Source organism: Scomber scombrus, chromosome 12, assembly GCF_963691925.1.
Source record: "Scomber scombrus chromosome 12, fScoSco1.1, whole genome shotgun sequence".
In the NCBI taxonomy this organism is placed as follows: domain Eukaryota; kingdom Metazoa; phylum Chordata; class Actinopteri; order Scombriformes; family Scombridae; genus Scomber; species Scomber scombrus.
The window spans coordinates 15,390,632-15,417,345 of record NC_084981.1 but is presented as its reverse complement, the minus strand read 5'-3'; the positions used below and the strand labels follow the sequence as shown (position 1 = coordinate 15,417,345).

At 36.5% G+C, this 26,714-nt stretch overlaps 3 protein-coding genes across 3 annotated transcripts; 2 read left to right on the top strand and 1 right to left on the bottom strand.

Annotated features, from left to right (window-relative positions):
* Positions 1–1,555: 1,555 nt before the first annotated feature.
* eif4e1c (eukaryotic translation initiation factor 4E family member 1c) lies at positions 1,556–14,025 on the top strand. The gene is made up of 7 exons (XM_062430259.1): positions 1,556–1,581; positions 5,048–5,136; positions 10,800–10,895; positions 11,677–11,740; positions 11,952–12,065; positions 12,175–12,314; positions 12,827–14,025. The coding sequence occupies exons 1-7, from the start codon at positions 1,564–1,566 to the stop codon at positions 12,939–12,941; spliced, it is 636 nt and encodes a 211-aa protein (XP_062286243.1). The 5' UTR covers positions 1,556–1,563; the 3' UTR covers positions 12,942–14,025.
* Positions 14,026–15,737: 1,712 nt separating this feature from the next.
* si:dkey-228d14.5 (uncharacterized protein LOC796266 homolog) lies at positions 15,738–19,115 on the bottom strand. The gene is made up of 7 exons (XM_062430917.1): positions 19,051–19,115; positions 18,244–18,291; positions 18,083–18,145; positions 17,925–17,992; positions 17,714–17,844; positions 17,021–17,198; positions 15,738–15,931 (listed from the first exon to the last, which is right to left on the bottom strand). Exons 1-7 carry the CDS (start codon positions 19,113–19,115, stop codon positions 15,738–15,740), a joined length of 747 nt encoding a protein of 248 aa, XP_062286901.1.
* A 2,010-nt stretch (positions 19,116–21,125) lies between these two features.
* zgc:110319 (uncharacterized protein LOC796111 homolog) lies at positions 21,126–25,618 on the top strand. Its single transcript, XM_062430272.1, has 8 exons — positions 21,126–21,190; positions 21,678–21,778; positions 21,912–22,047; positions 22,448–22,514; positions 22,615–22,726; positions 22,814–22,877; positions 23,101–23,275; positions 24,686–25,618. Exons 1-8 carry the CDS (start codon positions 21,126–21,128, stop codon positions 24,752–24,754), a joined length of 789 nt encoding a protein of 262 aa, XP_062286256.1. The 3' UTR covers positions 24,755–25,618.
* Positions 25,619–26,714: the final 1,096 nt, after the last annotated feature.

Sequence of the window (26,714 nt, the reverse complement as noted above, 5' to 3'; positions counted from 1 at the left end):
ATAAACTCTCCACCTTTAGGTGTACGATCTGCAACTTCTGTAGAGGTTTTAAAAAGCAACTGAAGACTCTCCTGTTTAAATTGGCCTTTGTCTCACCTTAAATTGTTTTAAGTGCTTGTTTCTATTGTGTCCTCTGTTTTTGCTTTTATATTTTTATGGTCTTTTTTTGTGTGCCTTTTAAAAAAATGTTTGCTTGTTTTTATGGTTTACTTACGAAAATGTTGATGATTAAAAGGGGGTTACATCTTAAGTCAGTCTTTTTTCCTCATTTTTAAATATTTGACATGTTACTGAACACATATATTGCTGTTTTTAATTCTCTGAAAACAATATTTTTTATATTTAGTAAATAAATCATGACGTGGACTTAAATCGTGTCACAGTACCAATTCGTGTCACAGTACAATAATTGACTTTTTCATAAAATATTTTTATTTTATATTTCAAAATCCACATGAACAAATGAATACATTTGAACTTAGATTATGGTGGGCTTAATGGGTAAATTTACCCCAACGGTTAAAAAAGGTTAGAAAATTTGAAAAGTAATCACATAGTAATCAAATGAAATAAGTTACATTACTTTGATTAAGTAATGGAAATAGTTACATTAGCTACTTATTACATTTTAAACAGGAGGTAACCTATTATTAACCTATTATTTAAAATGTTACTAATAACTTTCAAATCCACACATGGTCTGGCACCACATTACATCTCTAAACTCCTCACACCTTATCCTGCATCAAGATCCATCAGATCTGAAACTCAAATGTTGTTACACGTTCCAAGGTTCAGGCTTAAAACTAAAGGAGACCATGCTTTTACTGTTGTAATCGTCTGTACCTCATCTTAAAAAGCCTTTAAAGACCTATTTGTACAGAACAATTTCTGTAATATTGTTGTATTGTATTGCTGCTTTTTGTTGTTTTATTTATGGTTTAATATTTCATCTATTTCTGCCAAATTATTGTTTTTATTGTGTTTTTTGTATTTAATTCTGTTAATATTATGTAAAGCACCTTGTAACTTCTGTTTTGAAAGGTGCTATAGAAATAAGGTTTATTATTTATAATTATTATTATTTTTAATTATCATTGCATTTCAAATTTCCCAACCCTGATCATTATTATTATTGTTGTTGTTATTATTATTATTGTTGTTGTTGTTATCATCATCATTATTATTATTATTATTATTATTATTATTATTATTATTATTATTATTATTATTACTGTTGTTATTATTATGATTAGTAGTAGTAGTCTAGTGGTAATAGTGGTAGTAGTAGGCTAGTAGTAGTAGTAGTAGTAGAGTAGTAGTAGTAATAGTTGTAGTAGTAGGCTAGTATTAATAGTAGTAGTAGTAGCAGTAGTAGTAGTAGTGGTGGTGGTAGGCTAGTAGTAGTAGTAGTAGTAGTAGTAGTATTTAAAATATTCCGATCCTATCTTACTGCACTATGCCAGGTGGCCTCTCTCTGAATGTACCGCGTGGGCCTCCGTACATGTGTGAGCGGCTGCAGTGACGCAGGAGCTGAACGGGCAGAACTCTTCTTCTGTCAAGATGGCGACATCGGAGCCGGTAAGAGAAACAAGAGCTAGCTGGAAAAAAACGACTATTGTTGACGGAACGACGAGTTACACCACCACTATATTTGACAACGGTGTTACATGATATTACTTAATCGAAACGGGGCGGTTTATTTCGGGGGGAGTCGTTGTGTTTCGGCTCACAGATCGCGTGTTAGCGTTAGCATGCTCAGCAGCAGCAATGTGATGGACTGACTTTGTCGGCAGGGAGGGACTGACTGGCTGTTTCATTCAAACTACAATCAATGAGTTATCTTCATCTACTTCGATGTTAAAGTCACTACTACATACGCTTTTTCTCATCGACCGCCAGCACATGTTTAAGGCGGCCACACTGCGATATTATTTATTAAATTAGTCACAATCTGGACACGTGTGTGTGTCGCTCGCAGCTAGGCTAACACGTCAGCTAAAACTAAAGCAGGCGACCATTAAATTAACCAAATGTTTTATTTATCTTTACCGACGGAAAACTCGCTGTTTGCTGCGTGGTGTTGCGTGCAGGCATTGATTAAAATAGTGCCAACGTAGAGCCACACAGCTGTCAGATGTTAGTCAGCAGCCCACTTTAAAATGAATAAAATAATGTGACAGTTTATCTACATTATTTTTTCTTTTATACGATATTTAATCTTGTGTATGTGGTAGTTATGATCCCCTTGAGAAAAAAATAACTATAATTTTAATGTATCTGTTATATGCTAATGGATTATTGTACCTACTAATCTGGATCAGTAATTTAAGTTTTAATAAATGGTCCCCTATTCTAATGAAGTCTTTCGATCCAGAGAAGACCTATTTTTTGTTTTGTGACTGTTTTTAAAAATAAAAAAAACCCTTTATAAACAATACAATATTTGTACAATTTCTAGGGGTGGGGCGATATGGCAAATATCTTAACGGTTTTTTTCAGGCAGTATCACAATGTACGATCTTATCACGGTTTTTTTCATGTTAGTTTACTATTTTGCAAGTAACTGAGCAGTGCCCAAGATTCAAAAATCATTATTGTCTATCACATAATTACAGAAATGTGTCTTACGTTAGGGGCTCATAAACAACATAAAAACACGTACCAATGAAAAGCTCACAGAAAATTACATTAAAACACAAACAATTCCATAAATAAACAAGAGCGTGTGCGCAAAGCTTCAAAAAGTAGTGACAGTCTATTTGGACTTGTTTAAAATGAATATTGCAGTAAAACGGTAAACCAGATTAAAAATAACCAGGCTACATTGTCAAATAGCAAAAAAAGATGAATGAATAAATAAACATAAAATAATAAGTATAAGTATGACCTCCATGCATGTATTAAGACATACTAAAATACCCCGCTTGGAACAATAATGTGTGTCTGACATTGTTTTTGCAGGAGCAAAACCTTAAAATGATATCTCCTCCTTCTCCCTCATGAAAAATCCCAGATTGTATGAATATACAAATATTTTTTATCTCAAAGGTTTAACTACCAGACACAAAATGTCTCCTGCTTTACCGTGAAGTCAATTCTCCGTGTAAGTGCACTGCTGGCTTCAAATTTTCACATAACACTTTTGTAAGTCAACAGGTCTGACTCTAAAAATGGAATTTTCATTGAGTACAGAGAAAATTTCCACTTTCAACAGATGAATGTGAAAACAGCCGTCCAGTGTCAAACTCTGCACATACATCATTCTGCACAGTGAATATCCAACTATAAGAACAAGAAGAAAAACACATTTTTGACTGGAGGTGGACTTTAAAGTAAAGAATCTTTGCATTTGAGCAGTCAATTTAACAGTTTTCAATTAGATTTTAGTACACAATTAAACATGCTAAATCATTTATAAAATTGAGACCCTGTCAACAGCTCTCATAGATGACTCCTGTGGTGGCAGAGTTGAATTTATATGTAAAAACATTCAGTCTGGGTCAAAACATCTTATCTTGCGAGGCAGCTGGATTCCCGATATCACGCAAGAATCCATCTTGTCAGGGTTCAATTTTTGCGCTGCTGTCCAAAATACTGGTTGTTCAAACCAATCCAGTGTACTATAAAGATTCTCACGTGATCTTGCGAATCCAGCTGCCTCGTAAGGTAAGATAGTGATAGCTGGTGATAGACAAATGGTTCATCCAATCACCTGCCAAGAATTTTTTTTGCCCCTTTCCAAACAGTTTCCAAAGAAGAATTTTTTGACAGTTCGGTATGACAAACATCTGATGCAACTGTGACATAGCTTGACAGAATTTTTTGTATTGGCTGGTGTGAATTAACTAATATTAGTAAAGAAGAAAAATTATTCTTTAATTCATTTTCTTAACCAAATTAGTGAGCCTTTCTGGGATTTGTTCCATTTGCATGAATGAATAGGTTATTTTACCCCTAAAAAGGCCTAATTTAAGGTGTATCATAGTGATGGAGGACACAAAGCACTGAGTCAATAAGAATGAATTGCATTGAAAATGGTTCATTGTTTTTGGTTCATTGTTTCTAAGCATTCACACATACAGTCAAAATGGCGACATCTGCTGGGCAGCTGCTTTTATTGCAGGTCTGAATTATATGTGAGACATGAAATGGTCTATAATTAGTTCTATAATAAGTGTTTTTTTACTGCTTTCCTTATTATTGTGTTCAATAGAGTCTATATTATTAAAGTGTAACACTTTTAAAAAGAGTCTACAGCTCTCTTTTTAAGCACTGTGGCAGATTGAGACGCTCATCCTGTATCCAAAACCCAGCACTACACGTCTCTGGTGTGAGTGTGACGTAATGAGGCCTCATTTGGGGTGTCATGTGAGTTTTGTCGTGGTGAAAAGAGGCATCGAAACATTTTTCGCAATACTTCTGCTTTGAAAGTATGTAATGTAGTGAATAGTCTGCTTGGAGTGTGACAACGCTAGTATATCGTGATACGACTGTGATGCTACCACATCTTGCTTAATATCACAAGATTGGCATTTATCTACCAGCTCATGGCTACAACGATTAACTGCCAACAGTTAAATCAGTTGTCACCTATTTATATAATCAAGTCATTCTTTAAGGGAAAAAAAGTCAAATTCTCTGGTTCCAGATTCTCAAATGTGAATATTTTTTGGTTTCTGTGACAGTAAACTGAATATCTTTGAGTCGTGGACAGTTGATCGGGACAAATCATGACATTTAAGAACGTTGTCTTGGGCTTTGGGAAACACTGATTGACTTTTTTTTTACCCTTTCTGACATTTTATAGACCTAATTGGTTAGTCTAGAGAATAATTAACAGAATAAGTTAGTTGCAGCCTTAATACAGAGCATGTAATATTATTAAAGCTACAGTTTCAATGGCTGCCAGTGGACTTACAGGAATGAGACTGACTTACATATTTTAATAAATGTTTAAAATTAAAATATATATATATATATATATATATATATATATATATATATATATATATATATATGATGTGTTTTTTGTCTCCCTCCTCAGAAAGCACCTGAAACTGAAGACCAACCAACTGAGAGCCCACAAGTTGTTGCGAATCCTGAACAGTATATCAAACACCCCTTGCAAAACAGGTGAGAATAAGACAGCTGCTGTGTTTGACAGGTATCGCAAAAGAAAGATTATTGTTTACAAGGCTGTGTCTGAAATCACTTCCTTATTCACTCATTCACTACTTTTTATATAAGAGACACTGAATAATTTACCCAATAGTCAGCAGTAAATTGAGATTTTGGTCACCTGATAATCCTCATCATCATTTTGCGTCACCACTGACAGCTGTACAGTCATAGCATACATGCTGTGGACACAATGTCAATAGATCCAACAGCCCATCACACAATAGAAATAAATGCGACAACAGTCACTCAGTCTGTAGTTTTTGACCTATTTCCAGCTGACAAGGTTACTCCAGCGCAATCTTTAGCAGGGTTAGGGTTAGGGTCAACTTTTTGAAGTGGCAGTCATGTCTAAAGTCACTTTAGCCAAAAAATGGCTGCTCTAATGCTACATTCCATTTACCTTTGAAATTGGAAGTCAGTGCTAGCAATGCTGCATATCCGAGTTTGAATCATTCCAGTTTAGAAGTCAGAAAACCAGTTCTAGCCAGGTTAGCCACTGATAGCAATACCAGTTGATATAAACACATTTTGATGTATTTTGCACGACAAACAGCGTAGCAACATGTCCACAGATAGAAGTCAGACAGTACCGTGTGTACGATTTAATGAGACACAAATAAGGATATTATAAGTTTCACACTGTTAATGCAGAGGAAATTGGAAATTCCGACAATTAAGTTACCCACTAATGCTAGTGTCATTTCAGAAGTAAAAGTAGCCGATTTAATGATATATGAACTAAGCACAAAAAATAGTCGGTGTGATAAATGGAAACATTACAGCAGAATATTATACTTTATATAAAAGATGTAGCACAATGATTTATTTACAATTTTGAACTTTTTACTCAGATTCCTACCTCTAAAACATTTGAGATTCAAAACCAGTACATAATTAATATCATTTCAATGTATTTGATCTTACAGTTGAGTTTATGAATGTGTAAATAATTTACAGGTAAAAAGGCTGTTTTTATGTTTATATCTACTGCACAGAGGGAATAATTCAGCTTCCTACACTGCATGCTGGTGTTCCAATTGTTGTTCAGTATTGTCCTTTCAGAAATGTTATCATAGTTCTGTGGTGGTGACGACCTATTCAGGAGCATTGTACAGGCGGTTTGGGAAATGCTGAATAGTTCACTTAGTAATTCACTTCTAGGCCTTTCTGCTTGTTCAGCTCAGCCTCGGGGGTCAAGGTTGTTCCTGTCCGCAGCTCTGGCAGGGCCCGTGTAATCCTGGCACTCTGGTTTTAGGCGCTCAGATCTGACACTGCAGTTGGGTAGTGTGATGATGCTTCACGTAACACCTTTAATGGTTTGTTCTACTTCATTGACTCCCTGAGGAAGTTTTGGCTTGTTAGATTAATTGGAAATTTGCATATATTGTGAATTATCTTGTGTCACTGCCTCAAACCCTCTCTGTATTAGTTGAGAGTAACAGGCCTGTTCCTTAATTAATGACTGAGTTACTTGAATATAAACCTTATTACCGCAAAGCAAGAATAAGATTTAGCCTAACTCGTTGTAAGAGCTCAAACACACACAAGCTAAGGACAAGTGGCAGGCTATACTAGACATTTTAATAATTATGTGAAAATGAACTCACAGAAACTTCTAACTGCTGTTATTTTTGTCAAGAGTTTCTTTATCAGTCTGTTCTACGAAGGTGAATCCACAGATGGATGTGAACAGGCTGCTCAGCTCTATTACCTCTGAGTAACATTAGTAGATGAGGTGATCACACTCTCAAGCAAGTTTCAAGTCTTGCAACTTGATTTTCAATATTGATGTCAGATAACTTAACTTAAAAACATAAAAATGTATACTATACAAAAAGAGGTATTTTCTGTCATTTAAAGGGACCCGAACTGTCAGAACAATAAATAACAGATAAATAATAAAGAACAGTCTGTGGTTGGTCTAGTATATGAATAAAATAGTTATATTATTTATCACAAATTATAACATATTGGCAATAAAAAAAACAATCATGTTTCACACAAATAGAACACAATTAAAAATCAATATTACACATCCCAGCTGTGTCAACCAAGAATAAAGACTAAACCAGTTCATCTTGGTGGTGTACAGACTGATTTCCTATGATTCTTAATGATTCACACACAACCCAGAAAAATACAGCAATGTGTCTGAAACTACTTATAAACAGTACGAAATGTGGTTTATTTGGAAGTTACCAGTTTTACTTTTTGGCATCATTATGCAACCATACAAAATAATGTGCGCTAGATTCCTCTGCTGACTGAGTTCTCACAGTCAGCAGCAGGAGATGAGGAGAGCAGCGGAGGAATCTAGAATGAAGGAGCCCACTTTAACAAGGTTAATTGATCCACACGGTTACATATCATTTACCTGACGCGCAAAAGCGATTGAAAAGCATTGAAAAATGTTTTTTTGTGCACAGCTCCGCATGCAGGTGAAGTAAACTGCTCCGCACATTAATCACACAACACAATGAATCGACAATGAAATTAGTTGCCAACACTTTCAATAATCGATTTTTATCGCTTTGTTGTTGCAGCCCTAGTATTAATACCTAAATACAGTTAAAAAATGTAGTTTAAAAAATTCACTGCAAATATGCATATTTATTGATTAGTTGATCACAGAAAATTAATCATCATGTAGGCAAACAGAGGTCAAGGCAAATGTAGGTTTATCAACCTTTTTTTTTAAACAACACATCTTCTAAACATGCCTCTATAAACTTGTAAATCGATGCAGAGTGAGTCCAAACTGTTGATGTACTGCTTTTCTTTGTCATATAAACTGAATACAGAGTTTTGGACTGTAGTTCTATTGCTTTAAGTTCTATAACAGCAGATAGAATATATATTTGGGTTGTGGACTGAAACAAAATATTTGAAGATGTCAACTTGCAGCCCTAGTTATATGTTTATAGATGAAGACATTCTCCTCAACCTGCACTAAAAATGGAACTACTAGCAACACAGCCACTGTTAATCCTGGTTTAGTCTCTCCACTTATGTTGCCTTTATTTCCAAACAGGAGCCTATAATTACCCGAATAACTAAACCTGTGTTTGACAATCCAATCCTCCACCCATGCCTGAGGAGACTCGTTACCTGCATTAGGCTTTGGAAGACAGTTTCTTCACCCTTTCTTACGATTCTCTGAGAAAATTTGCAGGTGACCATCATTTATAATGATGCTTAAATTACACCATGGCAAAAAAAACAAAATAAACAAACGTAATCAATTTAAACGGTTACAGGCAGGTAATGGACGGCTATTAAATACATTCTGAAAGTGTCTGAGAGGTATGAGAGTTTTCAGTTTTAGGTCACATTGCAAGATTTCACATAAGTTTTTCCATTATCAGTCCTGGTACGAGGTACCTGAAGAGCACTGGAGCAAATTATGTATGATGCTAATTTTCCAACCAGGGATTTATAGATACACAGACACCAATGATTATTGCATCTTAGTCAGAGAAGACCAACCTACTTTATCGTAGAGGATTCAGTGGTGAGTGTTGTAACTGTCATTAAATAACCTTAGGTATGAGCGGTAAACAGAATCTAAGGGCTTAAATGAGGAGGCTGCAGCATGTCTGTAAATTACATCCCCATAATCCAGAACTGAAAGAAACTAAAAACCTCTTCCTCTTCCTACAAATCAAAGAAAAGCTGATTTTGATTTTGATTTGCCAATAAGGTTCCTCATGAGGTATTTAAATACTTTTTTTATCGAACCAGACTTCAAGATACTTGCATTCTGTAACCCTTTCAGTATTTGAACCATTGACTGTAGATTTATGCAGATTAGTCTGTTTTTGGATCTTGAGAAAACTATGAATTTCTTTTTTCCTCTTCTTTTTTTTGCGTTTATCAGTTCAAGGTTAGTAAGAGAGTGTTGCAGATTATCGCTAATTAAACAGAAACAGCAGAACAGTATAGATAAAAAAGAGATAGATAGATAAAATAGTATCGTCAGGATAAAGATGAATTTGGCAACCATGCAGGAAAGAGATATTTTCATTGATATAAATGGTGAACAGGATGAGGCCCAGAATGGATCCCTGTGGCACACCCATTGTAACTGGCAGGAATCCAGACTGGGCGCCCCCCAATCCTCTCACACTTAGGTCTGTCACATAAATAATTCTGAAACCAGCTGCAAGCATCCCCATCAAAACCAGTAATGAGCAACCTTTCGGTAACTTGAGAATGGTTGACTGTATCAAATGCTTTCGATAAATCCTTGAATAGAGTGGCACGATCTTTCCCGCTCTCTAAACCAGTAATCAAATCGTTTAATACTAGTATGACAGCTGAGGTGGTGCTGTGATTAGCTCCAAAACCAGACTGAAGTGGACTTCGAATCAAGTGTTGTGAGAGAAATTAGTTCAGCTGGTTATTTACTAATGACTCCAGGATTTTTGAGAGACGGGACAATTTAGAAATTGAGTGATAATTATTGAGATTGTTACCATTGCCACCTTTGCATAGGGACTTCATGGGCCGAAATACTGGGAACTGTGCCTGATTAGATAGAAACTTGAATATATGATGGGTTTCCTAATAAGAGGTGCAGATAATCTTTAGGAAAAAGGACCCAAATTATACACCAGATGACTGGTGAACAAGATCAACGGGGAAAGGTTGAATGGAGAGCTGGGACACTGGGCAGGCATATCCACACATGAATTATGGAAGGGGTCCCTATAGGTCTTTCCTCAAATAAGTGGACAGTAGCAACAAAATGTTTATTAAAAGCTGAACAGACATCATTTGGTCCAGACACTACACAGTCGTCAAATTTGAGTTAGCCAGTGTCGCATCAGTCTGACAGAAGTTATTGACATGAATCCATCAGTGATTTGACATACTGTTTGTTTACATGCCATGACAAGGTGCGTAAACAAACAGCTATGCTCGGGTAGCTTCACCAGAGGAGTCACACCAATACGAGTGTGTGTGCTGCCTCGTCTCACAACCAGCGTTGTGTAATAATGTGTGTCAGTGGAGTAGCTGTACGGCACTGGTACACATTTACCCTCTGACTCAGCTTTGTTTAGTGTATTAACACCAGTGTTTATGGCACATGGGTGGGGTTGGTGGTTGGTTACAGTTGTGGTGGTCGGAGGAGGGGTGCGGGGGGGCACTGGGTTCAGCTGATGTCCTCTCATTGCCCTCATCCCTCCCCTGCTAGACCCACCTCTCCTGGGAATAGATGAAAGAATAACATCACCCGTCATAAACAAAGGCTGCATTTGTAGTGCTGATGATGGCCGGCTTTCTCTGTTCTGCATTGATATGCAGGCTTTTGTAACTAGCTGTTGTGTTCTGTTGTGAAATACAATGTTCATTTGTGTTATTAGGACTCTGGTTGATGTTATTTTTGTTGTTTTCATATAAATCCCTTCACGGATATTTGCTTATTCTACTTTAGATTAATGAGACATATTCCTGATTTAGTTTTTCTGTCCAGGAAAAACAGCACTATATTTCTCTAAAACCACACTTGTAATTCTATGTTTTGGTGAAGAAATAAATGATTGTACTTAACTTATTTTTCCCACAGTCCTATTAATACCGAATGTTTTGATTCTTGTGTTTTCCCCTCTCAGATGGGCTCTGTGGTATTTCAAAAACGACAAGAGCAAAAGCTGGACAGAGAACTTGCGTCTCATCTCCAAGTTTGACACAGTTGAAGACTTTTGGGCGTAAGTTTTCTCTGCTAATCCGGTAATGTAATCATAATTGTGCAATATTGAGGTTTACATGCAGTTATTTTTGGCTAGACCACAACAGCAGAGCAAGCCCGAAATAAACCCCGAAGTCTCTGACTGACTGAGTGATGAGTTGCCACAACCGAGTGTTGCCACTTCCTATATGCGTCATAAAAGCCCTTTAGTGGTTCATACACAGTCCGGTAATATGTACTGGATTTTGACTTGTTTTTTCTGTTACTCAGTGATTAGTGTGGAGAGAAGTAGCGATATCCTACAGATTGCAACATCCTTATTATACAGATTTAGTTAAATCAACCCGTCATTTAAATGCTTCTAACAGTGATGAAAATACAGAGCTTTGAAACAATTCAGCGAGGCTACATAACAATTACACGAGAGCATCAGCATTTTTCTTGATTGACTGTACATCATGTGTCATTATGTAATATGTTATTCTCAGCTAGATATGACAAAGAATTACACTGCCTATTCAACTCAGTTTGAAAATACTGAAGATAAACAATATTTTAGTTAAAATGTTAGTGTATATACAATTTTCGAGCTGCTGTTGTAACTGAAATATTAGCATGCCCCAAGTAAGCAGAACAACTTTTACAACATGTAAAATGGCAGAACAGTTGTGCTTGTGTAAAATGTGTTTAATGTGCATCACGTCATCAGTGTTGAGATAATATAGCTGCAGTGCACCTCTGAATCTCAAGCTGTCACTGAAATAAAATGTTCTGACGCCACTGTTCTGTGTTTCTTTCAGATTATACAACCACATACAGCAACCAAGCAAACTTGGCTTCGGCTGTGATTATTGCTTATTTAAGGTAAGGCTTTAAAAATATAAACTTAAAATATATGAATATGTCAGCATTATGCTGATCCAGCAGTTTCTGTTGGGATGTTTGTAGCTAGTAAAGCTAGTTGAACATCTCACTACATATTCGTAGAAATGCTGCAATTTCAAGAATCAATTTTGTCAGTTAGTTTTCCTCTTTTTTACTGGAGTATTTGACTGTTTTTCACATTGTGTGTCAGGATGGGATCAAGCCAATGTGGGAAGATGACAGGAACAAACTGGGGGGTCGATGGCTGATGACCCTCACCAAACAACAGAGACACAATGACCTTGACCGCTACTGGATGGAGACAGTAAGTAAACTGTTTTCATGGAGCAGCTGTGGAGACTCTTACAGATTCATTTCATATCTCTTGTGATGGTTGTGATTCATGATTATGTCACGTTTTTTGTATTTTGCAGCTCTTGTGTTTAGTCGGTGAGTCATTTGATGAGGCAAGCGAAGACGTTTGTGGAGCTGTGGTCAACGTCAGACCTAAAGGTGACAAAATAGCCATCTGGACGAGCAACTGCCAAAACAGGGACGCCATCATGACGATAGGGTATGTTTGTAAAGTCACTTTGCTAAAGGACCAATGTGTAGAATTTAGTGGCATCTAGCAGTGAGATGGTAGATTGCAAGCAACTTAATAGCCCTCCCCTCACAAGTGTGTAGGAGAACCTACGTGGCCGTGAAACTTGCGAAAAATGCAAAAGTCTGTCTGCTGAGCCAGTGTTTAGTTTGTCTGTTCTGGGCTACTGTAGAAACATGGTGGTGCAACATGGCAGGCTTGGTGGTAGAGAACCCGCTCCCTATGTAGATATAAAGGGCTCATTCTAAGGTAACGAAAACACAATGAATCTTATTTTCTGATGATTATGTACTAATTTAAATATACTTATGAATATTATGTTCCACTGCTGCAGAGTCTGCCAGACTAGATGCCACTAAATTCTACAAACTGCACCTTTAACAAGAAAATAAGTGGTGGAAAGCAACTAACCACTAGATGGTGACACTAAGTCAAGCATCGATTTTCACTCAGTATTTAACTAAAACATTTCCTTTCCACAGGCAAAATTATAAAGAGCGTCTGAACATCCCCAGCAAAGCCATTATTGGCTACCAGTCACATGACGACACATCCAGCAAGAGCGGATCCACCACCAAGAACATGTACTCCGTTTGAAAAACTTCTCATTTCAACTTGCTGTAGATTTAAACAATTATGACAAACCCGCATCATCACATTAATAATTTTTTGAGTTGTCAACTACTGTAGTGTCCTTCCCTTTTTATTGAAAAAAGACTTGTTCATAGTGTGTACAGTTGGAGCTTCCCCCAACATGAAATCCGTGATCTGTTATAAATAGGGAGGAGGCTGGAAAGGATGTCAGATATGAGCAAGAGAACATGAATAACTTCCTTTTTAGAGTTGAAGAGGTCTGTGATTAATACCAGTGACCTCCCTTACCTTAGCTGAGAACAATTCTTTCAGTAATTAATGGCTTGGAGTTGGAAGAAAAAAAAAGGTGTTCTTAACTATACAGCCTTGTGTTTTTCTCATTCTGAATTCTCAGTCCTTACTTCAAAAAAGTGTTTCTCACCTCACAGGAAAAGATGGTAGGCAACTTACAGATTTCACAGAACAAATTTTAAGGGCAATTTTAACTTGATTTATCCAAAAGTGTTAAGCATGAGTTGAACTTTCAGACACGCCAGCTTGAAATATCTACAGTATCTTAAAGGTTTTGTAAAAGCTGTGGTCACACTCCAAAGTGTATTATTTGGATTTAAGGCCACTTATTGTTTCAGCCATGCTGGAATTATGGATTATTGCTTGTAGTACTTTTTGAACTTTTCTTTCTTCCCCTTACATTTATTTATAATGTATGCATTGCAGTTGAGCTACTTAGTTGAAAGACAACCATGAACATGTGTTTTTTTTTGTTTTTTTTTATCAAATTGTTTTTCTTTTTTTCCCTCCTTTTTGTTATTAAGGTAATAATGTGGACTACTGCATATAGATGACATTTTTTACAGTGTACCATACAGTAAAGATGCTGACAGAATTAGGTGTGCTTTTCACTGTTTTTCTTCCTAACAACAAAAAAACTGTAGATAATGACGCACTCCTCTCTCAGTTGATGCGAAGGAAAGATGATATTCATTGTGAAATGATTTTGCTCATAATGTATCTTTATTATCTGTTATTCGAGGATGTATATTACCTTCTTTCAAGTAAAGGTTAAGTGCTTTGCATTAAAACTAGAATCATGTCTTTTGTGAGAAATTGTGTCGAAAGTGTAGCACTGAACCATGGGAAACGTAAGACATAAGAATAAGTCTGTCCTGAAACAACAGCCAGGTCCCCAAATGAACACTGACATGTTTTTCTTGCTGTAATCATCCATCAAATACTGGAAGATCCCTTCATAATGCACTTACAATGTAAGCAATGGGAGCCAAAATCCACAGCCCTCCTCTGTGTAAACATGTATTTAAGAGTTTATTTGAAGCTACTTTAGAGTTCAGCCAAACAAATAGTTCAAATCAAGTGGATATCTTCTACCTTTTAGTTTTTAATGCTAAATTCTCACTTAAGATTCTTCCACTGATGCTGAACAGGGAAACATTGTCCATCGAGACACAAAGACACACTCTTTTTTTTTTTAACTAAAAAGACTGGAATAAAGTACTTTTATTTGATACCACCTTCAGATTAAGTTTTTAATACACTGCTCAAAAGGAGGACTGGGTGTTGTCCTTTATCGCTTTGTAAGCTCATTTGAATGTCATCTTGTCAATGTCAGTATGGACCACGGGAATGACTACCAGCAAAACCTGTTTCAGTGTTCATTTGGGCACCTGACAATTAAAACTTGTGAACCCATCCAAGTTGCTTAACAAAAGTTGAATTACCGTAATAAATTCTCACTAGTTTGATTTGACACACATACACCGAAATATATAAAACAGACCACACCTAATAAACAACAGCCACTCATGTGCGTCACCAATGCTGCATGAGATTCTTCTCTTCCTTTAAACTCGGCCTGTCAGCGTCATTGTTTTCACAAGTTCTGAGTGACCTATTGGAACATTTTTTTGCTAAATGTCAGCGCTAATCATCCAGTCAAACAGGTACTTGAGATGTCACAGAGACTGAAACTGTGGGATGTAAATGGGAGTGTATCATGCTCCACCCTCCTGATGGAGCTACGGAGTGAAATCAGTGTTCCAGCTGAATAACAGGACGTCTCGACATGTAAAGTGGTCATGATTTTATTAAAGTGCCACAGCAACATGCAAGTGCTTAGATCCAATAAAGAACCATAATAATAAACTATCAGTGGGACTTCATGACTTTTTTGGTCCATGAGTGTCCTGGATGAGGCATTTTAAGGTTATTGTTGATTATTCTGACATCTTATAAAAAGTTAATTCATAGTTGGAGAAGATACAACTCACCTTAAGAGGTAATAAGGATATTTTCAATTAAGAATTGGGCAGAATTACTATGTAAAATGATTCAATATGTGACTTGTAAACATGTTGAAACTGGAATACTAATACACCGATTTTGTGTGTGTGTGTGGGGGTGGGGGGGACATCACACCAAAGAATCGAACTAACACGAAGTGTAAAAAAAAAACATATGACATGGCAGATAAATTGTTCTTGTTCTGTTGGCAGCATCGCTGATATGTTTTGTTCATTTGCTGTAGTTTTTTTCATTAAATAAGGAATATTTTATCTAAAGAACAAAAGTTCCCGAAAGAAAATGACACAATTTTAGGCAACAGTATCTAGAGGGTGAAATATAAGTGGTCATAATCCTTTAGTGGATGTTAACGATCCATCCCAGCAGAAGAGTGATGAAAAAAAGTCATTGTTCTTCGAGCCACGGTCCAGCCACTGTCCTTACAGATGTCTTACTCAGTCCCTCTTCATCATCCTCCAGCCGAAACGTGGCAGCCTCATATCAGGACATCTGTATCATCAGAGGCTTTTCTTCCTCTCGCTTGCTCAGCAGATTTGAAATCATGAAGGACGAGAAGACGCTGAACTCCACGACAAAGCTGAGCTCAAACAGCTCCAGGTTGACGCTGAGCATCCACTCGAATATAGCAGCCAAATGTTTATAATAGTACTCTGTCTGAACAAACAAGATAGTGTCTGAAGGGTTATGAGTTAAGGATGAATGGGACAGTTTGTGGGTGGTCTGCAGATCACCTACAGTACAGCAGTTACATGTCACTTACAATGTACAAAACATACTTTTAGTGCTTAGTCAAAGACAACTGGACTTGCTTTAGGTTTCTCTAGTATAAAGAAGCCTTTTGGATGACAGACACAACATCTTCAAGAATCTCAGACAGTGCAGCCTTCGATGTAGTTCTTCTAGAAATACCATGACTCTGTCAATCTTTATAGATACACTTTTTACACAGGCTTCTATTTGAAAATAGTTATTTCTTCTAAATGATTAGTCAACTTCAGCAACTTGTATAATCTTCATCAATATAAGTCCCATTTCTATGACGAAAGGTGATTCTTGCATTTATTCTTAATACGCTTAGGAGGAAGCATGTGTAACAGAGACCCAACTCTCATCATCCTGGAGCACAATACCTCATGTTCTTGCACACACAGGCTCTATATACACACATATGACCAGGGCATCTTCAAACTGGAGGTTTAGAGGTTAAATCATCAAACTTGAAGGTGTGCATCGTCAACAAGTGTCAAGGTGCCTTTGAACTCAATGTTAAACCCTGAACTGCTCCAGTGCAACTTCTAGATGGAAGATTAGATGAATGTGAAAACATCCTTCTAGTGTCAAACTGTACATACATCATTCTGCACACTGAAGCTCAAATATTCAACTGAAGAAACAAGAGGAAAACATATTTTTTAGTGAAGGAGGACTTTAAAGATTGATAAAGCAAAATATGCCATTAACTCTGTGAATATAGTGTGTGTGCTTCTGTCATTGACTGTTGTGGCCATTCCCACTTTGTAAACAGAGCAGCAGACCGGATCCGATTATGGCACAGAGGCAGAGCAGCTGGAGGTTGTTACTCAAGCGTCACCGCTAAAGTCCGTTGCGGAAATGTCCTGATTCAAGCCACACCAAAGCAACCATAGTTCACAACAGTTCTGCTTGCTACAACAACCACAACTCACTGCATGCCTGTGATCATAATTTATATGTGGAATGCTTACCGCACAAAATGACAGTTAATCTAATTAATAAAAGGATACAGCAGATGGTGACGATGACTTGAACTGCAGTGGAGACAATGCGTATAGGGTAAAGAACCTTCTCGTATCCTGTCAGCGAGCACTTCCTGGTCAGATCAGTGAGCAGTGTAATGTAGAAGCAGATACACAAGAAACTGATGGCAGCTCCGAAGAAGTGCAGCAGTGACAGGTAACCTGGCTGTGGAGGACAGGCAGTAGACAGACAGATAGTGGAAATCAGGCCAGAGACTGATGTATAGCTTGCAAGCTGGGTATATATAATATAATATAATATATAATATTATAAAAATATTATTAATCAGAGCACATAACAGCTGTTTAACTGGTGTTTAGTGAAAACAAATTAAATTGTCCTCTCTCATTGTGGATATTGTGTTAATGGACTCGTTCATTACGATGTTCTTCCTCAGATAAAAATAGTACAATTTATGTAAAACTAAACCATTGCTTTCCCAACTTTGCTTGTTCGGTAAATAAATCATAACAGATGACACAAAACAAACAGTCTTCCACCTTTGTTTGCTCTTTCCTGCACAGGTGCAAATAGAAGTTGTTCAACTTTATTGTTAACATTACATGATGACGTCTTGTCAGGTTTTACTGTTTTGTGGGATGTATTATTCATATTGGACAATGATAATATAGCTACTTAATTAAAAAAATATTCAAACAGTTACAGCTGAAGTTACTTACGTTGCAGTTTCCGGCTGCGAATGCCCCGAGTGCTGCTACCACACCAAAGGCCAACGCAATCCTGCTCATCATGGAATAACATGCATGTTTCTCCATGATGTGAGCATGGTGGAATATGCAGAACAGCAGAACTAAAGAAGAGATCACAGTAGGTTAACACAGATCACTTTTATTACATACTGTATCATGTCTCTCAGGAAGATAAACTCACACAGAAAGGATCCAGCGTTGATTATGGTTGTAAAAAGTGAATTTTCTGGTGCCATGGTTCCACTTGAGCTGGAATGACAAATATGTTCAGTTAATTATTGGCAATGTCTAAGCGGGAAAGACATGTTAAAGGTGAAATCAAGTGAACTTAATTCTTACCTTATGGTGGGAATGGAGCAGCAGCCAATGGACTGATTCCCACTGCAGACTCTGTCATACCCCCTGACAAAAAAAACAGTGAGGTTTTAGAGAATCGATTATTGAAATGTTTGTCATGTGTTCAAATTTTGATCTATCTACATTAATGAGACTCAACTCACCAGTCACTGAGGGAGCACACATGATTGCTGTAGGAGGCCATGCCATATCTGTAAATGTAAAACAAAATAAAGTTTTAACAGGGATTGAATTACTCATCAGCATTCATAAAGAAATAAGATATTCAGTCAAACACTAAATGGATGGTGGTAGCAAAGCAGGAATTCACAAATAGGACTAACTAAGATTTAGGAAAAACATCATTATGTGGATGGCGACTAGTGACTGACAAAGCTTAATAATTTTCAACATGCACACTGGTTTACAGGCATGCTTGTTTTGCTCATTGTCTTTTGACATATCTTGATAGTCCTGTCTGCACACCTTGCAGAGACAAAACTAGCCTGGTCACATATTTCAAGGTTTCTGTTTCATCATACATGTACTTCAAATGCATGAAATGAGTGTACACACCTTGTTTTTTTTGTTTTTTTCACAGATATCTCTTCATGTAGCGTACAGTCTTGGGTCAAAATACATAAAACAGAAATATTATCTTATCTGCCATCCGATCACTTCCTGATTTCAGTATTATTACTGAAACAAAAATGCCTTTAGCCGAAATGTAACGTATTAAATACAAATCTTGTCAGTCATGATTCAAACATTGCCTGTCAGGAGTCAGATTATCACGAGACCTTACAAATTATATTTAAAAAATAATTATAATTAAAATAAAATTATAATTACTGGCTCATTAGGAATATTCAAAAGGTTTCAGAAGCACACAGAGGGAGAACAAAAGTTGTACTTGTAAAAACATAGAAAACTTGTGTAAAGACAAATGTGTGAGTTTGTGGTAAACTTACATGGTCCATGTGCCGATGAAGGACACCATGGAGAGGGAGAAGGGGAAGATAATCCAGAGCCACATGTCTTAGTGGGAAAGAAGAATAGCAGAACAATTCAAACAGGGATTCCTTGGTGGTCCAGGTGTCTTGAAAACACTCAAAGGAAGACCTCTTCAGGGGTTTGTCAATTCTTCATCGAGTCAGTCTCATAATTACATGGCAGGATGAGAACTAGACGCCCCCCCCAAAAAGAAATAAAAAGTCCAAACTCTGTAGGATGTAACTGTAGTTTAGGCTCTTCAAGCAAACAATATTGCACTGCTGTTGTTACTTTTGGTTTTCCACCATCCAGAGTACAGCCCTGCTTTTATGGGAGTCTCTCTCTCTCTCTCTCTCTCTCTCTCTCTCTCTGCCACTCCTTTAGTGCACCACCTTGCTCTGTCAGAAAAAATGTTAGGAAATATGGGGTGGGCCTTCTAGACGCTCCCACGTTGTTTTTTCTATTCCAAATAGACTCACCTTTATACTCCAACTTAAGCCAGTTAATGCTACAGCTACTGGAAATTAGTGACTTTGGTTTTGAAATATGCACACTCCCAGCACTGATTTTGAAAAGATGACAGGTAAATCAGGTTAGAGAACTAAAACCAATTATTATGTAAGAAATTCTTTAAATACTTGTTGTGACATTCTTTGTTTGTCATACAGTGGTGTAAAGTACGTAAACATATTTATTCAAGTACTTGTACTGAACTTAAGTATTTCCATTTTCATGCTTCCTTAAACTTCTACTAAATTAGTTAAATATTGTATTTTTTACTACAATACATTTGTTTTCCAGTTATATTTACTTTTGAGATTAAATGTATTATTCTAGAAATATATATATATAAAAATTTCAATTAACAATGATCAGTTAATTTTTTACTTTTTTCTAAAATTAAGTATTTTTTCACTGTGGTACCAACACTTGAGTAGGGTAAGATGGAGGAAGATGCCCCTGGATGACATCCCCCACCCAGAAGAAAACCACAACCTAATAACATGCCTTCATATTGTAATGTTTTATGTTTTCATAAATATATAAAATAATTGATCATTTTAATTGAAATTTTAGCACCATGATAGAAGCAGCTGTTCATGTCAACAATGTATTAGTATTATTAGTGTATCTTTTTTGTTTTTGTTTTTTGTGTTGATTTAGTCTCTTTCTACCGATAAATTAACTTCATTGTGTCATTATGACAACACACTAAAGAGAAATCCTGATACCTGATCAATCCTATGATCAGCAGTATTGGGGAGTAACTAGTTACATGTAACCGCCTTACATAATTTAATTACAAAATAAATGTAACTGTAATCCGTTACAGTTACTGAGAAAAAATGTGTGATTAGATTACAGTTACTTATGATTATTACAAAGGGGGTTACATCTGAAGTCAGACCTTTCAAAATTTGCTCAGGAGGGTTTTTTCCTCATTTTTTACTATTCAACATGTTACTGAATACATATGTTGCTGTTTTTAATTATTTGAAAACTATTATTATATACTAATATTTTTTATATTATGTAAATAAATCATGACGTGGGCTTAAATGGTGTCGCAGTACCAATTAAGCCAATGACAGACTTTTGACTTTTTTTATAAAATATATTTATTTTAATTTCCCAAATCTACATGAACTAATGAATACTAAATAATAAATTAGAAAAGTAATCAAAAAGTAATCGAATGTATTGACTTACATTACTTAGATTAAGTAATTGAAATAGTTACATTACTAATTATATGTTAAATAGGGTAACTAGTAATCTGTAACACATTACATTTCCAAAGTAACCTTCCCAACCCTGCTGATAGCGATTTCGATGAATCTTGTCTTTAAGGTAACCCTACATTTGCTGAATATTTCGTGACATTTTAACTTAAATCATGATCTTTTTCCAAAGCCTAACCAAATATTTCTGTCCCTAAACCAACCTTTAACACATCGTTGTCGCTTCTTAAAACATAAACACATATTTGTGCTTGCAAATCTCGCGAGATGTCCGCACATTTGGGGTTACCATCACTTTCAAAATAAACAAAATGGCGTCGCATGTGAGATGGGGTCTACAGCGGTTGCTACGGACCAGAAACACGATTCACTTTAGGTTTGACTTTCTACGGCTGTAAAGTGATTTTGTACACACATCGCGTTGCTGATGTGATGAGATTTAACACTTGTGGATAAACCGTGACGCTGAGATAATACGTGTAAACTTAGCTAGCTAATGAGCAAACTGCGACACAAAGTAATCCCATTATTCCTTTTAAATGGAGATAATAATTGGCAGCTAGTTAATTAAATGTGACTTCCTGTTTTGTCGTCTTTAATTTCATGTTACAGCTTCTCCTCAAGCCTTTTATCAACATGGCCGCTAATGCTTACAATTGTTAAATTACTCAATTTTTAGGCTTGTAACTTACATAATCAAATGTTGAGCTAATAATAAAGTCAAACATTTACAGACGTTGCTTTCATCCATCAACACCACCTCACCATTTATTCCTGCCTCATAAATGAATGAGTTGAAGCCCTGTGTGGTCTGGTAGACGTGATAATAATTATAATAATGCGCTTTTTTTTGTTGTTGAAAGGTTTCCAGATAAGACGAGGAGCTCATACCACACTCAGTGCTCGACCCAGAGTTTCAGGAGAGTTCAGCCTCTGCCCAGCACAGGAACCACACACTTCCCAAGTGAGACCACCTGTTTGGACAGTCACCTGCAACCAAAACATGTGTAAATGATAGGCACAAAAATATGAATGAATGTAGACACAAAAATATTCACTAAGATGTTCTCTGGGTTTTTGTTTTCAACATATTTCAGTAAGGCACCTCTCCATCCAGACTCAAGACACTCCAAACCCCAGAAGCTTGAAGTTTCTTCCCGGCAAACCTGTTCTAGGAAGCGGGACACTTGACTTTCCCTCTCCGAGCTCAGCTGAATGTTCATCTTTAGCCAGGTTGTGTGTCATTCTCAGAAATAATGCTTTGAAAGTGAATTTGATCTTCACTGAGGAATGCGTGATTGTCTTCAGATTTGACAGTGATGAGGTTACTTGGTTGAAAAGTACAGTAACTTTGATGAATTACACTTTGTGACACTACAGGATTTCATTCACTGACTATGAATGTAATGTGTAGATATGATGTGTTGTTTTTACTGATACATTGATTTTATAAAAAAAAAAAAAAAAAAGACATCTCAAAAAGTAGTGCAATCACCAGTGACACTCTTGATAAAAGCCAGTACAAGTGGATGTTGTTTTCAATGAATGAACTAAAATGAACACAGACTTCACGCTGTCATTGGTAGCTTCTTAATATGTGTTGAACAATAACATGATAACATGTTTCTTTCAGAGACCTGTTTGAAATTGAGGGAGTAAAAAGTGTGTTCTTTGGCCCTGACTTCATCACAGTCACTAAAGTAAGTATTAAATGTGCTCTTAACATTTTGTCTCTGTGACTCTAATCCTGTGAAACGTCTTTGGTGAGATAACACATGAGATCACTGGTGTACCTGTCAGACAGATGAGGATGTGGAGTGGACCGATATTAAGCGTCATGCTGTGGGTGCCATTGCCAAGTTCTTTGAGAGCGGTGACCCCATAACAATAGGAGCAGTGCACCATGAAAGCAGTGAGTATGCAACATGTCCATCTCAGCCATCTGACCTTACTGAACATTGTGTAAATCTCTTCACACTATATATTTATTTTACTGTAGGTCTGTCTGAAGATGATGATGATATTGTGTCGATGATAAAGGAGCTTCTTGACAACAGAATCAGGTACAAAACTAACAACCCTGAGAGCAATTTGGCAATATGCTATGGCAATTGCATATCTCACTGTTTGTATTTTGTGTTTTAAACATTAATTCAGTGCCAATCAAACGGTTCCTTTTATCATATTTCTTTACTCATAAATAAAGATGCTGGCAGCGGTACTGATCTTTCTATCCTTGTGCTGTTTTGTTCTCTACAACATGGTATCGCCTCTTTCTCTCACAAGACCCACAGTGCAGGAGGATGGAGGTGACGTCATCTTTAAGGGTTTTGAGGACGGCACGGTTAAGCTGAAGCTGGTTGGCTCCTGCACAGGTTGTCCCAGTTCTACAGTGACCCTGAAGAACGGCATCCAGAACATGCTGCAGTTTTATGTCCCAGAAGTAGACACAGTGGAACAGGTGATTATCAAGATCTGCACTACCTTTTTTTTTTTTCTAGACGAGCAGAGATTTGTAGGGATTGTTGTTTTGACACCTGGCTTACTTCTGGTCTCACCGCCTTTATTTGGATAGTCATTTAATTGTGTAGAAAATTGTGATGAATCTCATTTTATTTTTACTTTTGGCTCCTTAAAGGGGACATATTATGTGCACTTTCAGGTCTATATTTTTAATCTTGAATCTACTAATCTGGTCTTTGCATGATTAACAGCTTTTTAAAAAATCCTTATTTAGCTCATTTTGACCCTTTATGCAGCCCCTAGTTCAGTCTCTATGTGAAACAGGCCATTTTTGCTCTCGTCTCTTAAAGGCTGACCCAGTCAACAAACCATGAAACAAACTCTAGTTGTAAGATTTCACTACTAAATATGAGAGTGGACAACTTGAATACATGGAGAAGCCTTAGCATCAAAGGCTATGGAACAAACAAGCCAACGTGAGCTCAGCAGAATAGGGGTGTCACTTTTTCAAAAAATCAATTTTGAACAAAGTTGAAATGACCTGCAATTTATTCGAATAAATTTGTCAAACAAAGCTGTGCATTTGGCGCTGCTCCGCTCATCTGTGGTACCTCAGTTTCCACTGGTTCAATGGGTCGCTAAGCTAGCAGGTGAGCCTGCAGATTTTTAGTTGAAGAAGAAGATGGCTGCCTTTTACGAAGTCGACAAACAGCCTTATTTTGGTGACTTTTCCATTCATGTTGTAGAACCCAAAATACTTCCACACGCGGCTTCTCTGTTGTTTTTGTTTCCACTCAGGACAGCTCTGGTTGCTGTTGTCTTCCATTTAAACAAAACAATGCTACATTAACATTAGCTTAGTTTACTAATAGGGCAATAGGAGAGGCAATGAGTAAAGCTAACAGTGAAGTTTTAGAGCACCCTCTGCTGGATCACAAGGCAAACATCTTCAAATGGTCTGACGCAGGTGTGGAGACTGCAGCCTACATTTTGAACACGTCATAACAGCTTGAACATGAACTTTTCACCCCATATCCGAACAAATTTCCAAATTTCAAATAAAAAGTGACAGCCCAAGAGGAGAATGAAGCCTGGGCTTTTGACTTGCAATGAGCATTTCATTAACCTCAAGTTTTAGAACTTTGATTATGTTTAGCATCGATATCAGGCATCATAACGGTGTAAAAATAACATAAACTCAGAAAAAGCCTAATATGTCCCCTTTAAGGCTGAGCAATCAAATAAAACTGTGATTTTTCGGTCTGTAGGAAGAGTCTTCCAGAGTATAGACATATCATGTTATTATGCCATACCCAAATGCTACTACAAAGTGAAGGTTTTGTTGTGACTGGAAACATGAAAAAAATACTATAACACTCATATGTCATAATTGTCTTTTTTCACACAGGTGGAAGATGAAGTGGATGAAGTTAATGCAAAGGTTTTCTCAGAGCTGGAACGCAAATTGCAAGACTAAAAACTTAATTGACCAAAACACACATGAATTATGTTTTAAGAAAAATGTGTTTGACTGTGTAAAAACACAGGCATGCATTAAAGTAATGCACTATTTACTATTCTACAAATATAAGAATGAAGACACAAAATTATTTCTGCTATTATGTGTGCAAACCATATATTGTAAAGAACTCAAGCAGTTATAGACTTTCTTCACAGCTGACATGTTGATATGTCAAAGCAGGAAAAGTGAAAATGAATAACATTAATGATGGCTGAATCTTTTTCCAAATTCATGAGCTTCATAACGTGCCTGATCGTTCACTGGAATGGCGTCCCTGGACACTTGAATGAAACCGAGCCATCGTTAATGTTATCAGTTCTATGTGTGCTTTTCCTGCTATGACAAGTCAAAAGGTCTATATGAACTTACTGTGTGCCCCCTGTTACCTAGAGTGAGAGATATACTGTCTGACCTATATATAGAAAATACTGTCACTTCTCTTAACCAGACAAGATGATCTGCTGTGATAGCTGTAAGTGCTTGTTGTATTTATTTCTTATAAATATTGTATATTTTGAATGAATATTTTGATAGGCTGGAGATATTGTGAAGGTTTTGACAATGAATTATTGTCATGCAAAATTAAGACAGATGTAGTCAAATCTGATATTCTAGTTTTGCTGCCATATACTGTATGAAATGTAACTGAAGAGTTACTGCTTGTTAATGCATCATCTATACATGACTGCTATCTATTGATAAAGTGGAAGTAGGCTTATACTTGAAACATCTTAGATCTGTATGCTATATCTACTGTATGTGCTATGTCCTTTGTTATTCACATCCACTGCAACACAAATAAAGTTCAGTTTGAAAGCAAATGCACACACACACCACTTTTGTAATGACATTTTTATTGAAAGTTTTCCTTTTAAACTTGAACAGACATGGCCTGAACAATTAGATGGTATGGTACCAACAGAATGAAATAATTTGTGTGCATCAGTACATCAATATCATACATTATATTGTCCAGTTCAGCGTGCCAGAACCTCTCATGATTAGCTCACTCAGGTCTATGGCTAGGTATTTTATCATAGGTTGCTATATATTCATGAAGCCTTCCTCTTTGCCGTTTATCCTAGCACTGAGTCTCTCCAGTGGAAATGTTCTTGTACCTCTTTTTTACATTCGGGGGCTTGTCCTAGATCCAGTTAAACAGTATGTCTTTTCTTGCTAAGAAGAGTTTGATTTAGATCTGTGTGGGACCATAGTTTGTTTTCTGGTGAGTTGTCTGAGTAGAAACTGCTCAAGGTCATTACAGAGCTTGTTTCTGTAGAGGATTCCCTCTTTTGTAGAAAGCACTTATTATTTTCCTTCGGTTATGGTTTTTGTATAATTCTATATGGGTAGAGAAAACTCAAGGTAACAGTGAATCTACTGCAAATAAACAATCAAACTTTATTTATATGGCACCTGAATTGAAATAAACGTGTATTGAGTGTTTTTACAGCTCTCCAATGTAAAAAATAAAAAAGACCCTGAGCAATATGTACGGGTTAAAAGACTAAGATTAATGTTAAACCAGATTAAAAAGACAAAAGAAAAGTTAAATGAAAAAAAGATGTTTAATAAAAGCTAGACTAAAACTAGGTTAGCAAAAAAAAAAAAAGAGATTAAAAGACAAAAGAAACGGATGAATAAAATCGATAAGAATATAACACTTTAAGAATGATAATAAAATAGAAGAATAAAATAAAGTATAAAAATAATAATTAGAATCGTTCCTATATAACTATTTATTACTCATGCCCTGGAGACATACAGGGACACGAATAATTTACATTTAGATCTGTGTGGGACAACAGTTTGTTTTCTGGTGCGTTGTCTGAGTAGAAACTGCTCAAACAGAGATTGCAGAAAGTAGTTCTATTTTCCTCCAGTTATGACTTTTGTATAAATCTATATGGGGGAA

Coding starts and splice junctions, on each gene's coding strand:
- eif4e1c (XM_062430259.1), top strand. Junction 5,137..10,799: donor AAACACCCCTTGCAAAACAG/GTGAGAATAAGA, acceptor TTCCCCTCTCAG/ATGGGCTCTGTGGTATTTCA. Junction 12,066..12,174: donor ACCGCTACTGGATGGAGACA/GTAAGTAAACTG, acceptor TGTATTTTGCAG/CTCTTGTGTTTAGTCGGTGA.
- si:dkey-228d14.5 (XM_062430917.1), bottom strand. CDS start 19,115: ATGTGGCTCTGGATTATCTTCCCCTTCTCCCTCTCCATGGTGTCCTTC. Junction 17,845..17,924: donor CAACGCTGGATCCTTTCTGT/GTGAGTTTATCT, acceptor TCTCTTCTTTAG/TTCTGCTGTTCTGCATATTC. Junction 17,199..17,713: donor TCGCAGCCGGAAACTGCAAC/GTAAGTAACTTC, acceptor TGTCCTCCACAG/CCAGGTTACCTGTCACTGCT.
- zgc:110319 (XM_062430272.1), top strand. CDS start 21,126: ATGGCGTCGCATGTGAGATGGGGTCTACAGCGGTTGCTACGGACCAGA. Junction 22,878..23,100: donor CTTCTTGACAACAGAATCAG/GTACAAAACTAA, acceptor TTCTCTCACAAG/ACCCACAGTGCAGGAGGATG. Junction 23,276..24,685: donor AAGTAGACACAGTGGAACAG/GTGATTATCAAG, acceptor TTTTTCACACAG/GTGGAAGATGAAGTGGATGA.